We start from the raw sequence: 16,510 nt of genomic DNA, 5'->3' as shown, positions 1-16,510 counted from the left end.
CCGCAGCATGGGGCAGGGGTCGCTAGCTGGAGGATTCTCTGCTACTTGAAGTCTCTAAACCACAGGATTTGGGGACTTCAACAGCAGAGTCAAGGGAAAGGGTAGGGACGGCTTTGTGGCCTGCATCATGCGGGAGGTCAGACTAGATGATCATAATGGTCCCTTCTGACCTTAAAGTCTATGAGTCTATGGTATGGAAATACAACTTACACATGTATTTCCAGAAAACAACAAGACACAATAATTTATTTAGCATTTTGGGGCATCATAAATATTGATAAACATCAGTCTCCTAGGTGCCCAGTATGCAGCCTGGGACATACCTTTGCAATGGTTGTCTTCAGTGAGTTCATAACCAGTCCCACAGCTCGTTTCACGCTGACAGCGGAAAGATCCTACTGTATTGACACAAGTTTGTCCAATCCCACAGTTGTGCATCACAGTGATACACTCATTAGTATCTAGAAGTAACCAAAGTGGACAGATAATTAAACAGTTAAAACAAAAGACTTTAAATCCTTGGGAAGAGAAAGGAACAAGGGTCAGCCTTGGGGCAACAGAAACTTTGAACACCCACATGCGGGGTGCATTGTGGATTCCATATCCCACAAAAAAAAGTTACTGCTCTTTTCTGTTCTCAATTTTTAGCCACTCACTGTGTTTTCAACTATAAGGATTCAACATCTCAGGTGGCAGGTCTAGGATATATTGTATTTTATATGAATATTCATTGACTATTGCAAATGGAACGGCATACTTTTACTGCTATCTTCACTCCCAACACCAAACTTGAGGTCTCTCCTGCCTCCTATCCATCTGCAAACCCTCCACCTGCCCCACTGAACTGGTCTCTTCCCAGCTCCTTACCTCTATTGTCCCCAAGTTCACACCCTACCTAACTCAGCCTTTCATTGCCCAATGTCTCCTTCCACTCCCAATATAAGCATGTCCTAGTCACTATCCTGTAAAAAAATCCACAATAAACAAAACACTTTTACCTTTAAGCAACAAACAGAGGCAATCATTTTGTTTCTTTTACCTTCACAGGTGACACCATCAGACAGAAGCTGGTACCCAACAAAGCAGGAGCAGACAACACTGGAGCCTGTGTCCCTACACTGCTGTGTACAGGGACCGCCTCCTAAAAACAGATGTGATTTTTACGAATAAAGTATACAATTTAGTTCATCACACAAAACTGGAAAGATGTCAACTACTTAAACATGAGTGCCCAGCAAAATACAGGATGTTTGACTAGTATGCTCGAAGAATACACTAAGAAGAAAAAAAAAATTAGCAGAAAGAAACCAGCATTAAAAAAAAGTCAACCTTAATCAACCAACATCACAAATATATCCTATTCAGAGTTCAGGAGGAAAGCTCAGATACCATTGTGGGTACAGGGCCAGCGCAACCCATTAGGCGACCTAGGCGGTCGCCTAGGGCACTACAATTTGGGGGGCGGCGACCGCGGTGGTATTTCGGTGGAGGGACCTTCCCCTGTGGGGGGTGGCATTTCGGGGCGGGACCTTCCACTACCTAGGGTGGCAGAAAAGCTGGCGGCGCTCTTGTGTGGGTAATTGTTGGCAAAGCATGATTTTTTTAATATCGACTACTATCCCATAAGAAAAGCTAGAAGGGTCATAATAGGCAAGTCAGACATTTGCCTAATGTAGATACCCTCAGACTGTGAAATGGCCTCCCAGAGAATTGCTGGAAGTTTCATTGCCTGACACATTTGAACTCATCTTTGGAAAAAAGTGATAGAAACGATCCTTAAACTTGTTTATAGTGTAGCCCTTAATAGAAAGAGTGTCTAATGGACAGCAACTCCCATTTGCAATTGGACAGACCAATTCCCCTCCCTCTTGCAAATGAATAACTTCAATCTGGCTACTACAGCAATTGCTGACATGGAAAAGTAATATTAGGAAAGTATATCATTAACACCTTTTAATGTAATTTATCATCTTGAGTCAAGAAGGACAGCCAGCTTTTGCTTTGGCAGGATAAGGGACCTGATGACTCAACAGGTGTTTTCTGTTTCTAACACCTATGGAGTATAACAGCCAAATAGGCAGTATGATAAATCATCGCTTAACTGGCACAGTATCTGTTGCTACCTCTTAAAGCTTATACTGGAATATCAGTCTATTAACTCAAACTTTTTTTTAATCCAAAAATGTATTACTTTATTCAGAAATGTTTGCAGAAAATAATAAATCTCTGATGTTTTAATCTTTTAGATACATGAAACACATGTGACAGGCAGTAAATCAAAATAAGCAGATCATTATCCAAATCAAATATTCCATCCAAGAGGCAGCATGCACTTGCCACCAAAAAAAAAAAAAAAAAAAAAAAAAAATCAATGTACAAGTCATTATTTATCTTTCTTTCATTTTCCTTCCAATTTTCATGTGGATTGTGCAGGTCAAACAGAAATTAGTTACGCCATTTCAGATCTAATCATCTCAACCACGAACAAGGATAGGAACAGAATACACATGTTCTTCAAGCTCTAAAAGTGGAATGCCTGATGCCACTGGGCTCATTGTAACTTGTCTGGACACTTTCAAACAAAAGGTCAAGTATGTTTGGATCTTCTGGAATCAATTTCGGTTCTAGATACAACTGAATAGACTGGAATGCTGTTCAATATCCATGTCAAACTACAAACCATTACAATTGGAGGTTGGGATTTTCAAAGAGGCCTAAGGAAGTTTGAAAATCCCAATCAGTATTTCTAATATATGGTCACATCTTCAGTGGCTGTAAGTCAGCATAGCTCCACTGAAGTCAACAGACCTATGCTGATTTACAGCAGCTGAGTATCTAGCCCATCCTTTAAAAAATATCTCCTTTGAAATTTTTTTTTGTTAATGAGTTAGAAAAATAAATGTTATGAACAAATAAAGACAGCCCAGGCAAAGTGAAACAGCAGCAGATGTAAAATTCTCTACTTCTTAAGGGCAAGAATGTCTATTTCCCTATATGCCCACCCAACAAACAAGGGAGTGTAAGCTGTCCCATTATTCTCCTGTGTGGGCTACCCATATCGCCTGCCAGAGCACCGGGATAAGCACAAGTAACCTGGGTCTGCTACACACCCTCTCAGGCAGGTAGGTAGAGATGGGCACTGTGTAGGGATATTAAAGAAGGTACTAACAGTGATTCCCCAAGAGACAGTGACCCCCTCATAATTTGGCCCCCACACTTTAAAATCCAACAGTTTCACCAAGTACAAAAATCTCTTGGGTCTTCTGTTAAAACTTGTAAGCTACTGTCTGTAGAAACCATTGATTATATCTATCCTGTGACTACTATGTAAAACTTACACACAAGTTAACTGACTTTGTTATACAATGTAAACAAACACTATAAGCTTTTAAGTGTCTTTCACTTCATTCAACTGCTCCTAGGACAGACCCCCACCCTCTGTGATTAAAGGGCCGGGAGTCTCAAATGAATTAGCACACACTCTGAAAGTGGTGGAGACAGTAAATTAAAATATGGTTAAGGGATGGAATGTATGCTGATGAATGCTTGATATACATGGATGGTTAGGGAGGTGCCAGCCTAGAAAAGGAGTATCCATCGGCCAAAGAATGTGTCAAGTGGATGACCAGAAACCCCCGGAGGGTAAACTGGGACCCACCCCATCACCTGGAAGGATGAGAAACACAAACTTTGGACAGTGTGGAGCCACCAGGAATGTGCCACTTTGGACAGGAATGTGTGCCATCTGCTGATTGAGTCAACAACAGCAGGATGAAACAGTTCCCATAGACTAACATAGGAATTAATTCCTATAAGAAGGGACTCTAAAGACTGATGACTTTGAGTCTCTGGTTCTGCTGCCAGCCTCCAGGAGCATCAGGTGCACCTGACACAGACTCGGCTCCATCCTCATGACCAAGATACCTGGCCAGTAACTTGGCATGAGCAACTTCTAGGCTGGTAACTATAACACCTATACAGAACTTGAATGAATGATTGTGTGAATGAATCTCTCTCTCTCTCTCTCTCTCTCTCTCTCTCTCTCTCTCTCTCTCTCTATATATATATATATATATATGTATGTATGTGTGTATGTATAAGAAATAAGTAGTCAAACAACGTTGTTTACTTTTATCTTTTGCTTTATCAGTATATTTACAATAAATGTGGCATCTTTGCCTTATCCCTCTTAATAAGATCCTGCTGGTTTTTATTCTATTGGTATAACAACTGGGCACAGCTGGTACAGAGGAGAATGTTATTTGCATCTCTTAAGGAGCAGGTACAGATTATTTCATCCCTGCTCTACCAGGAAAGGGAAACTGGTGTGCTCCTGGGCAGTACAATATTGTGTTACCTAATACACAAGATTAGAAGGAAGTTGCAGTTTTAGCTTGAAAGTGGTTGGTCTAAGGTTTTTGTCTGACTTTTAAAAGAAAGCTATTTTTCCTCAGCCCAGCCGACAAATAGCAAGAGGTAAAAAGTTCTTTTTGCCATGACTAAATTGTAGCCAATATTTGAAATAAAATGTTTTACAATATAATTGACATTTCTGAGACTACTACATTTCTGAGGGCAGCTATCTTGTTGGAGAAAGTGACAATAATGGAGGGCCAAATTCTGCCTTTAGCCATGTGTGACTAACTCTCAACGAGCTCACTGGGAGCTCTATAAAATACATTTAAGATCTGCAAAATATGCACTTCCATAAAACTCAGAGGGCATGTACAAAATTTAATACGTAAGACATTAAACTCCACAACTTTTAGAGATGACACAACATCCACACAGCCAACCAACTCTGCCTCACCTCTCCCTTCCAGTTCCTTGACAAATATGAAAAGAAATTTGGTGAGATTATGAGCCTCAAAAGAGGACTTCCAGAATAAGGGCCAAACAACTACTTGCCTAAAGGTTATTGGCAGTAGCACCTTACCCTTCCATAGGGAGGTGTCAACAGTCTTTATCAAAACAGACCCACTATCTTCCCAACTGTGTTCATTACAGAACATAAGCCAACTCACATGTTGACTGAAGTTCCCCAAGGCTTTCCAAATTTGCTCATGCATGTAGTACTGAAGGACAGAATATGGCCCAGTGTAACAACTTGATCTAATAAGGGGCTGAAACTTTTTCTGCAAAGCCCTGAGCATCCTCAACTGCCCCTGAAGTTAAAAGGAGTTGATGTGCCTGCGACAGTTGGCACCTCAACACAGCATCCTGGAACCCCCATATTCACCACTGTCATATGATTCTGATATGTTTTGTACAATGCATGCCTTGTGTGGTATCACGGAAAAAGTCTTAATCTGCTGAACCTTAACATCCTCTTGGATTGTGTGTACTACCATTGTATGTGAAGTTATGAAGTATTGCTATAGGTGTTCCTGAAATATGTTGTGAGGTTGGGAAATGCCCACAGCCAGCCTCTCAGCTGCAACAAAGGAGGACCCAGACAGCGTTAATGACCCATCAAGAAGAATCAACTATCCCTTCTCAGAGAAGGGCATGTACACCATGGGGGCAGACTAACCCATGTCACAGCAAGGATCTTTCTTGCAGCTGGATGAAAGTATAAAAGAGTGGCATTGACATCATCACTTGGCCTCTCTTCCCTGCCATCTGAACACCTGGAAGAACATCTGGAAGACAGAGACTTTGAACTGGAGAAGATTGGTCCCAGGCTGGAAAAGGAATCCAGCCTTTGTATTGAGAAATGGTAAGCTGCTTGTACCATCTATTAAGGTGAGAGACTGTTTGATTCAAATCTTGCTTAATCTGTTTAAGTTAGAATTTAGACTGAGAATTTATTTTTATTTCTTGGGTAACACTGATTTCCATGCCTGCTACTTATAATCACTTAAAATCTTTCTGGTGTTAATAAATCTGTTTAATATTTTATCTAAAACAGTGTGTCTTTGGTTGAAGTGCTCAGAGAAGCTCAGCTCAAATTACAAAGGCTAGCATGTATCAGAGGGGTAGCTGTGTTAGTCTGAATCTGTAAAAAGCAACAGAGGGTCATGTGGCACCTTTAAGGCTAACAGAAGTATTGGGAGCATAAGCTTTCGTGGGTAAGAACCTCACTTCTTCAGATGCAAGAGGCTAGCATATGTCCATTCCACATTGAGGGAGGGGAAAACTAAGTACTGAGCTTATACTTGTTAGGCTTCTGAGGAGTGCAAGATGGCACAGCACTGGCATGCAAGACTGGGGAGCTGGGGTGGGGGGGGAAATTGGCTGAAGCCTCTCAATTGATAGTTCATGAATGGCTGGGAGATCATTCATGTAACTGAACTGGGCTGTCCTTGCCTGTGGATGGCTGTGTAAATGCAGTGCCTGTCAGAAGCTTGTAGCTTGACATTAGCATCACAGTGTGAGAGACAGCCCAGACTGGTGGCTTTGGATGGTTCAGCAGTCCCACAGTCCAGGTTGTGCCCCAGGGACCCCGTCACAATGCCTTAAAAAAAGTCTTACATTTATTGGTCCCTAAGAGACTACAAATGAGTTCTCATCTTACGCAGACATCGGCTTAACAAATCCAAAAGAATCTCATATTTTGCAAGATTTTCTTTCCAATAATCAAAATAGCATGAAGGGAGGGTAGAAACAAGCTACCATTTCAGAAAGGATTCCCATGCCATTTGTATTTGCAAATTGCTGGGCTAAGCAAAATGGTTTGGGTGAACCTTGGATTTAAGTTTTGCCTAGTTTTTCACGTTTACTGAAATGATCACACACACAAAAAAAGTCACTACATAAGAACAGTCAGTTAACTCACCTCTGCAGCGGTCATGAAGGTAAGGATCCTCTTGGTCTACTTCCTCGTCAGAAATTTTAACTAATAAGAAGGTTAAATAGACATTAGAAGGGAAAGCAGTTTTCCGCTCACAATAAAATGCTATATACCTGGGAAAAGATTAGGAGCAAGTATTTGTGGATACTTATACCACAGGATAATACCAAAGAATTATTTATTCATTTTATAAACACAAAATAGCTTTTATCTGACAGTTGATTCAAACACACATGCACACAGAGTACACTTGCCAAATGAATGATAGATCATAAGATAAATCACGATTACACATGAACCAAGATTTTCAAATAGGAGTTCCTAACATTAGGCTTCTACGTAAAAGTTTAACCTGATTTTCATTAAACGTGCTGAGCACCCTCAACTTCCATTGACTTCGGTTGCAGCTGCGGGGGCTTAGCAGTTATGACGGAAGTTAGGCTAATCTTATTTATTCATTTAGATTTTATTCTAAAAAGCAACTTCACATCGAAAGGTGCCCAGCCAACTCTCTGGCTACTCTCGGCGTACATTTTAAAACAGCACAAGAAGAGTTGCAACATAAATCATCCAAAAGTACAAGCATGTCTCCTACCCTGGATCCTACTATGACTTGAAGTTGTGCTCTGCTGTCTCAGCTTAATTTTAGTGCTGGTATAATATACCTTGGTCTTTTTTAGGAACATCGCTAATTGACCCTTCAGTGCCTTCTTGACCCTTGACACAGCAAGCTCTGAACACCTGCCCACACTGGTATCCTATCAGTTGGCTCTGCTCACAGCTCTGTCCTTGAACTTGGGCGGTCTTTCCCAGCAAGCAACAGTAACAGCATTTCTGTCAAAACAAAACAAAAACAGATAGTAAGTGAAATCCTAGCCCTAAAGAAATCAATGAGTTTTGCCACTGAATTCAATGGGGCCAGAATTTCACGCAGTGTGTTTATAGAAAATGGTCAGCCAAACCTTTCAGACCCCGATGTTCAAAAGCCCTGCTGTGCTTAATTAGTTAGATCTCAGAACATTTGTAGGGGTCTGGATCAGGCTCTCAAAGAGAAGATGTAAGCCAAACCCAGGCCTTGGATTCAATCCCCACTGTCCTTGATGGTGCGGGATGGGAAGGCAAGAATGGTCCGTGTACAACTGTTGTGATGGGTTCCCCTCCCTCAAATGAGCAGATCCAGATCTCCAGTTCTGAACACCACCAAACTGTGGGACTCCTCAAAACCCTGAATGACTTGAGCTCCACTTCTAATTTAAAACAGATTTTATTTGTCACCGTGAGGATGAGGGGCATTGCTCAGTTTATAAATAAACTGCACACTAGCCTGCTCTCCCAACATCCCCCAAATTCTCACTTAAAAAAATAAAGCACCTGGGCTTAAAATTAACAGACCATAAAGACATGAAAGAAGACACAATTCTGTATAGACCCACCATGATTTAAAAGGTTCCAAAAAGAAAAAAAAAATCCCTCATATTGGAGGCTAACATTTTTAACTTTAGTATTAATTACTTGTATTATGGTATCACCCAGATGCCTCAACTGAGATTGGGGCCCCATTCGGCTACGCACTAGACAAGCACATGCTTCCTGTCCCAAAGAGTTTACAGTCTAAACAAACAAGAGACAAAGAGTGAGGGGGAAACAGAGGCACAGAGAGGTAAAGCGATGCAGCGGGTCAGTGGTAGACCCGAAAACAAAGTCTCCTAAGTCTCATCCAGTGTCCTAAATGCTGGTCCACACATCTCTATAGCAATTATTTAAGAATGTCACTTCTTAAGAACCCAGTTCTGAAATGGGATCTGTTAGTGCCCAGTCCTTCTAGGCATGAGGGTCTGCACTGGAAGAACAGGGGCTTCAGAATCCACTGCAGGACAGAACAAAGGTTGATCCTGAACAAACGGTTGTGTTGATTTTGTTTTAGCCTGAGTTGAAAAAGCATTGCCAAATTGCTCCCTTTTCTCCCCTGCTGCTAGAAAGCTAGGGTGAAATTTGGTTCACTGCAACCAGCATCTGCCAACTACTGCTGTGAAGTAAAAGGCAGATTAAATTTTTTTTTAGAAATGACTTTTATAATTGTTTTTAGCTCAAAAGGAAACAGCCTGCAGCATTTAAAAAAATTAAAAACACAGCTGGAACATAAAATAACTACTCATTATGGACGTTAATGACCTAAATCCCTTGTGTAGTTTCAAGAAGCCATTTCCAACAAAAAACTGAGAACAGTACATTTCTCCCAACACCTGTGAGATATGTGCCTGCCTGCCTTCTCTACTTACCCATATAAATAATTGTACATATGTTTTCTCTTCTGTTCTGTAATGAAGAATTACTTTAAAGCCTGGAGCAGCACAAGGATAAAATAAAGAGATCAACTTTTCCTTTTCTCCCTCACACTCTTTACCTTTAGAAGAGCAAGCTACTCATAAGCAGCCTAACGTGTGCTTCATCTTTTTGTGGCAAATGCCCTGGCCTCATTCTCAACACATCCCACATATTTTCATCTTTTTTTCTGGGTAACTTTAGACATAAGGAGTTGTTGAAATTTCGGATGAGTCTCGGCATTTGTTATAGATTCACTCCATTTAACACCTTGTATCAGAGATGCCAACTTCATGGATGCCTCAGTCCCAGAGCACGCATGAAAAAAAAAATAGTGGATGCTCAGCACCCACCGGCAGGCCCCTACCCCCCACCACCTCCTGCCCATGGAAGATCAGCTGTTCAGTGGCGGGCAGGAGGCATTGGGCAGGAGGGGAGGCAAGGAGTGGGGGCAGGAAGAGGCGGAGCAAGGGTGGGGCTGGTTGATGCGTCAGGGGGACATGGTGGCATGTTCCCCAGATGCCGGGGATTGGAAGGGGCGGGGGGTCCAGGAGCGGGACCACCCCCTTCCAGCCGCTGGGCAGCTGCTCTGCAGCATGGTGGGCTGGCAGCAGGGGGCAGGTTGGCAGGGGGGACACATGTGACCTCCCCTTTAGATCGTGCCCCCCCCCAGTATGGGGAGGCGCCAGTCATCTATGGCGGGGTGTCCTCAGGGGAAAGGACAGAACAGGGTAGGAAGAGGTGGGGTGGGGCTAGGGCCTTGGGGGAAGGGGTGGAGTGGGAGTGGGACCAGGTACAAAGAAGGGGTGGAGAACCCCCCAGGAAATCAGCAAGTCGGCGCCTGTGCCTTGTATTTTCCTGAAGTATTTGCTTTCGAAGGCATTTAGACCTCTGTCTATATATTTGGTGGATTTCCAGCCTTCACATCCATAAGGTGCAAATTATATTTAAGTTGAAGATTCCTAGTTTAGTCTTTAAATTGTAGATTTTTTATGACCAAATTTCTTGTTTAAGTTGGTGATTGCAGCTGCCACCATGCCAATTCACGACATTATTTCCTTATGGATATTCTCATTGACTTTCATGTCACTGCCAAGTTATCTGAATTGGCTCACCGCTTGCATTAAGAAGTAATTTTTGTGTTGGGAGTTGCTGGGGTTCTCATTAGATTTGTTTCATAATTGATTAATCCCACCTTTCTTGCAATGCTGGACAATCTTTCAGTTTTTGTTTGCATGTTGGTTGAGCTGTCCCTTAGAAGAGCAATATTATCAGCAAAATCTAAATCTTCTAGTATACTGTTGCTGATCTACGTGATGCCTCTGTTATATCCATCTACACTTTTTCTCATAAGGATGTCAATGGCAATCCAAACAGGAGAGGGAAGAGAATGCATCCTTGTTTGACGCCAGTGTTTATGTTAAACCATTTGCTCATGTCTGTGTTAACTGTGCATTCTGCATTTGATGTTATGTTTTTTGTTGGATTCCTTAACACTTCAAGATTTTCACTGTGAAGCATGATGGAGGCTGTCAAGTGCTTTCTTAAAATCTAGTAAGTGTTTTTGCCCCATTTGATGCACTCTTCAAAGAGTATCCTTAGGATGAAAATCTGGTTGACTCCTGATCTTCCAAATCAAAATCCAGATTGCGTTCCATTAGTTTTGGCTGATCTGCTTCCTTTATTCTGCTTAAAATGAGACTGAAGAAGACTATCACTGAAAGAAGTGTTACACATCACCAGTTATTGCAATTGCTTCGAATCAATCATGGAAATAATAGAAATCTAAGAAATCCTGCACGATGAAGCAGGATTAGGTACAGCTTGACCATCTAGGTCACCTTTCTTTGGAATTTTGACTTTAATGCCATTTTCCCACTGTTCCGGAGGCTATTTCTGGTCCCATGCTTTGGTGATTTTATTGATAGTCTCATCACAAGCTTTCAACATTTCCCCCGTGACTCTGTCTTCGCTTGCAAGGTTTCCCATGTTTCAACTTTTTAATGCATCTTTCACTTTCGTTTTAATGTTAGATGTTACAACGTCTATTTCTTGGTGTTTAAGGTCTTTGTCAAAGTCAAAAGTTTCTTGTGGCATTGTTCTGTTTAGCACTCCTTAAAAGTATTCTGCCTATCGCTCTCTTTCTGTTACGAGGGTCTTTCCTTGTTTACCTTAACAGGCGCCCAACTGGTCTAAACTTGTTAGTTAGAACCTTGCTGAATTGACAGAAGTGTTTTACTATTATCTCTTTTATCAACCACTTCAACTTCTTTGGTGATGTTATCCATGTATTTCCTCTTGCCCCTTCTTGTGCTGCATTTTACAGCATTATTTTTTGTTTTATACAGAGCTTTTGCTGCTTCTTTTTCAGGAAGAGTTGATGATAGCTTTGGCTTGTTTCCTTTCCTTAGAAGAGCAATTTACACATAAGTATTCTACTTCATGCTTCATCTTTTATGTATATAATTTGACCATATTCAATAGAATCCCTATTTTACTAACTAATTTTGGATTGAGGAGTTCATAAAATTGAACATCTCAATAGTCTATTACTAGATGCTGTTCATAAGTATGGTGCACTGCCTCACTTTCCTCTTGTCCTTCACACCATTGCAAAGCTATTTCAAATGCACTCAAGGCAGCCGAATGTCAAGTTATGACAATTTGTTCTTCATCAATATCATTTTTGTAGTGTGATTCCCTTCCACCCTCCATATCATGAAAAAAATGGTTTATATAACTGCTGGACATTCCTAAAATTAGTATTCATAAAAACCGAGGTTCTCGTGTATTTTGTTTGACTGTATTATGGAGAACTGAAAAACGTCATTAAAAAAAGAAAGGAAGACATTTCCAGCAGCAGCTATAACAGGATTTCTAGCTGAGACTAGAAGATAGCTTGCCATTCCAGCTTTAAGTTACTTCAGGATCACTGTTCATTCTAGGAGAAAAATGCTTTAAGATTTAAATGTTGAGACCTTAATTTCAGATATGAACATATTTCCAAACAAAGGTGGTTGGGTGGGGACAAGGAATAACTTCATTATTATTCAGAATGACTCTTTAGCCATATTGCCACTATCATCACGACACCCGTGCACTAACAGAATTATCCAACGTAAAGAACAGAAGTACTGAAGATTAACAATAAATGCAGTACTTCTAGGTCAAATATCATGGTGTCAATTCTTGCTTATTTTGTTTGGTTGGTTTACATTTTTTTTAAATTAATTTAGTGCTAATGGAAGATGCTGGTTTGAGGCTGAGATCTTCCACAAGATCTGTAAAGAAGAAGTACAGGTGAAAATAAAAGATGATCTTGTGGTTACAGCACAAGACTGGGAGCCTGGAGACCTGGTTCTGCTCCTGGCTCTGCCACATACCGCACTTGTGACTTTGGGCTAGTCATTTATCCTCTCCATGTCTCAGTCCATCCATCTATCCATAAAATGGAGATAACTCACAGAGGCTAGTGAGGCTAATTTAATTAGTGTTCATAAATCACTCTGGGGTCCTCAAATTCATGGCACTAAATAAGTATCATCATCATCATCATCAGAGGATAAGTGCCAGTGCACTTTCCCATACTATTTTGTCCAAGTGCTTCCATCCTATTTTGAAGTAAGCTTGAACATCTATTAGTTTGAAAGTGTAATTCAGACTCCCTGTCAGTTCAGTTCTTGACCTCTTTGAAGACACTGCCTACAAGGGTGACAACTGTGCCAGAGATTTGTTGTAAGGTGGACAACTCCTAGGAACTGGGTTGAGACTACCTCTTCATTTAATGTAGAGTGCTAAATAATTATCCAATTGTAATACTCCCCATCATTGCCTCTAGGTCATTGTTAAGCATGTGATCCAACCTGGATCATATGTGCACCTATGACCTAGAGGTTAAAGGGTCTATTATTTCACCTCTAGTCTCATGAACAATCAAGTTATCAACACACACTAATTTTTCATGGAAAGGAGTAAATATAGGAAGACAAACATGCATACCATATACTTGCTTCAAAATTAGAGACGTATGCAGTAATAGCCTGGTAGTCAGAGGTAATGAGCATCCGAAGCCTCCCACTGACTTCAGTGGGAAGTCACATATGCGCGGCACCTTTGAAAATCAGACCATACATATACATATATTTTCTATTCAGCCCATAGTTACAAGTTTGTAGTTTTAAAATATTTCTTAGTATGACTAGGAATCATCTGATAGTGCTTAGCCAATAAAACCCCTGAATTAACTAAACATAATAGCTCCTTGTTATTTATATCATTAGTTAAATATAAAGAGTTGAACAGCAAATGCTGCATTAACAATGCTTTTGTAGGTTCCTCCACAAGAGGTCTCATCTGCTGGAGTACACACTTCTGTCAGCAGCCGAAAAATAGATTGGACAAAATAAGAATCCAGTGGAAATTTTCACAATTTCTGAAGATGTGAACAATGAAACAAATTATGTCCAGCAGTTCAGAATAAAAAGCTTTATATTTAATAATATAGACAAAAGCTTCTTTAGAAAATGGGAGAATAAGGGCTAAATACTGTTCGTTGGGAAGAGAGAAAGTGCTATGATTTGGGCAGATCTCTGAGCGTTTTAAGGACTATCAAAATTTTTACCAGATTCTGCCCTTTAATTTGTGGATCTAGCTTTTGGAGACACTTGCTGATCTGTACTTCTGAATCTCCTATGCCAGGCCAATGCTCAACCAACATGTTTGGAGTTAGGTTTGTCTTTGGAGACCGATTTTTCTGCTTAGCTTTAAATAGACTTTTGTTTTTGTATCCATCATTTTCTGAGTAACAAGGTGCTTAACTGTGCTCACAGTTATCAACAACTGCAATCCGTGGATGCAAAAACACAGACCAGTGTTTTCAAAATATGCTTCATCTTCTTTCTAGTTGCATGTTCTGGACTCCAATTAGAGAATAGTAACCCCGGTGATTCTCTTACTGGAAAGATCACCAATTTAGCCCACTAATTGGATTCCTAATTAAGCCTGACTATTTTCTAGGAGAAAAAAATAAAAAGACATTCAGTCCAAAAGGTTTCACATGTTAAAGTCAAGTTTAAACAGGAGCACTGAGATAGAAGCCCCGTACGACGCATAATACTTCTCTACTCCAATATAACGCGACCTGATATAACACAAATTCGGATATAACGTGGTAAAGCAGCGCTCCGGGGGGGTGGGGCTGTGCGCTCCAGTGGATCAAAGCAAGTTCAATATAACACGGTTTCACCTATAACGCGGTAAGATTTTTTTGTTCCCGAGGACAGCGTTATATCGGGGTAGAGGTGTACTAACGTTCCTTTGTCATAATACCGTAGTGCATATCAGGCATACTGTCTGGCTCAACATTCTCTAACTCAAAATGTTTTCCATATAAGAAAGTTAAGTACAGTTTAGCTACACAAGATTGTGAACCTCTCACATGCAGTCGTAATGTATTACACATTGATCTCAATGAGACAGTTTGCAGAGTGAGGTACTACTAAACACACATGAGGGTGGCAGAATCTGGCCTGTAATAATTAGTATCATTCCCTCATAAACTTACACATGTGAAACATTGATCTGGTGGTGAGGAACTGTTACTTTAATTGTGTCTTTTTTAACTTGCTTGCAGTGTTGTAAGATATTAGAAAGAAAAGGTGGGTGAGATAATATAGAAGTAATATATTTATTCGTCCAACTTGTGTAGGTGAAAGAGAGATAAGCTTTTCTTCAGGCTGACCTTTTACACCGTCATTTACATGATCATGATCAACTTGATCATTTACATGGCTATAAAACCTTGCTGTTATTACAGCTGTGTCTCTCGTAGCAACCACTGAAAAACACTTTTCATTACAACCCTGTTTTCATGTGTTCATAATTCTTCAAAACATTTACTCCAGGGCTGAAATTTGTCATGCTTTACCTCTCTCTGAATTTTTTGAACACTTTGAGTAAAACTCCTTCAGCCATTACTGAGTTGTGAACGAAGAAGGGGAGGGGGGAAGGTATCTTTCACTGTAAAAAACCCTGATTTTTTTTTTAAAAGCAGAACTGTGTCAAAAATGGCTGAAGTGTGAAAGGTGACTTAGATGTACGCTGCTCGTTTGGTCAAAAAATTATTTTGATTTCACAAAACAACATTTGAAGGTTGCACAGTGAGCAAGTTCAGAGTCATTTTGTTAGGTTAGGAGCATTTTAAAAGTGGATATAATGCACATGCAGCTCAGAGTTTAAACTTTTTTTAAATTGGTTACGATATGGCTAAGACCTCTGATTGGTTTTAAGCTGCTCCCTCCACTTTAAGGGAGATAAAAAAACTGCCTCTCCACAAAAGTGAATGAATGAATAAATAAATAAAATAAATTAATCACATGCTCAAGAAACACAATTGGCTAGGAGAATAAAAAGGGGGTAGGAGGGTTCAGCAGAAGATAGTAGGCACTTATGCTGCTGTCATCAGGGGTGAGGGGGGAGGGCGTCGCTGCACCCCCACGCCATACATGCGCTCACGCCCAGTCCAGGAGGTTTATTCTTTTATAACAAGATTTAAAGAGACAAACAAACAAACAGAACACAGTCTTAAATCAATACCTGGCCCCAGGTTTAAGGGCCACCCCCCCACCCCCAGGGTCTCTGGCGATCCAGCTCCTTGCAACTTCCTAGCCTCTGCCAGCTCTGCTCCCACCTTGGAGCATCAGCCACAGGCTTCCCTGAGTCCCTGGCCCCCCTTGCTCCAGGGACTCACCGAAGGAGTTAGGTCCACTTCATGTGGCCTTTGCTGCCCAGGGCTCAGCCTGCCTCAGGCCTTAGCCTGCCTCAGGCCTTCCTCCTCCCTAGCTGCCTACTAGCAGCCCTTTATAGGCCCAGGAGTAACCCAGCCCTCTTAAATTAGCTGGATTGGGCTCACTGGCTTTTGGTCCAGGGGAGCTGGGTTCAGTCTATCCACAGGGATCAGCTACCCTGTGACAGCTGCCTAATGAATTTTTAAACTGTACTTAAATGTATGTACACATGCTTTGCTACCACAGACTTGGAAGACAAAACAATCTGTAAATACGCCCTTACTTGCAGAAGCCATCAACAGCACCATAAACACTTCAGTGTAACAAAATACCAACAACCCATGAGGTGCTGTTACTGCCTGAAGTAAGACTTGCATCCCCCTGGCCCCTGATTACACCTCCCTCAGCTCCTGGATCTCACTTCTTCCCACAGCCAAAGAAAAAACAACAGGGGGGCGGGCAGCTCAGAGAGGCAGCAGAGGCCACGGGGTTGAGGGCATGAGAAAAAGTGGTGACTGGACCCAGAGCAAATCCATGCTGTGAAGCAAGCCAGAGCAGGTGGATAGGGTCACCTCCCACTGCTGAAAACCCTCTGTAGAAAACAATTAAT

General features: G+C 41.2%; 1 protein-coding gene across 2 annotated transcripts in view; it reads right to left on the bottom strand.

The window, feature by feature from the left end:
- The window catches only part of FBLN1 (fibulin 1), a 107,780-nt gene that overhangs the window by 66,962 nt on the left and 24,308 nt on the right, over nucleotides 1-16,510 (bottom strand). For both annotated transcript variants that reach the window (XM_054038335.1, XM_054038325.1), the window contains exons 4-7: nucleotides 7,459-7,627; nucleotides 6,779-6,838; nucleotides 1,040-1,141; nucleotides 324-461 (exon numbers count right to left, since the gene is read on the bottom strand). In XM_054038335.1, coding sequence (XP_053894310.1) covers nucleotides 324-461; nucleotides 1,040-1,141; nucleotides 6,779-6,838; nucleotides 7,459-7,627 — 469 coding nt within the window. The remainder of the gene's footprint in view (nucleotides 1-323; nucleotides 462-1,039; nucleotides 1,142-6,778; nucleotides 6,839-7,458; nucleotides 7,628-16,510) is intronic.

Source organism: Malaclemys terrapin, chromosome 1 (assembly GCF_027887155.1).
Source record: "Malaclemys terrapin pileata isolate rMalTer1 chromosome 1, rMalTer1.hap1, whole genome shotgun sequence".
Classification (NCBI taxonomy): Eukaryota; Metazoa; Chordata; order Testudines; family Emydidae; genus Malaclemys; species Malaclemys terrapin.
The sequence above is the reverse complement of the archived record's forward strand: the minus strand, read 5'-3'. Positions and strand labels throughout refer to the sequence as shown.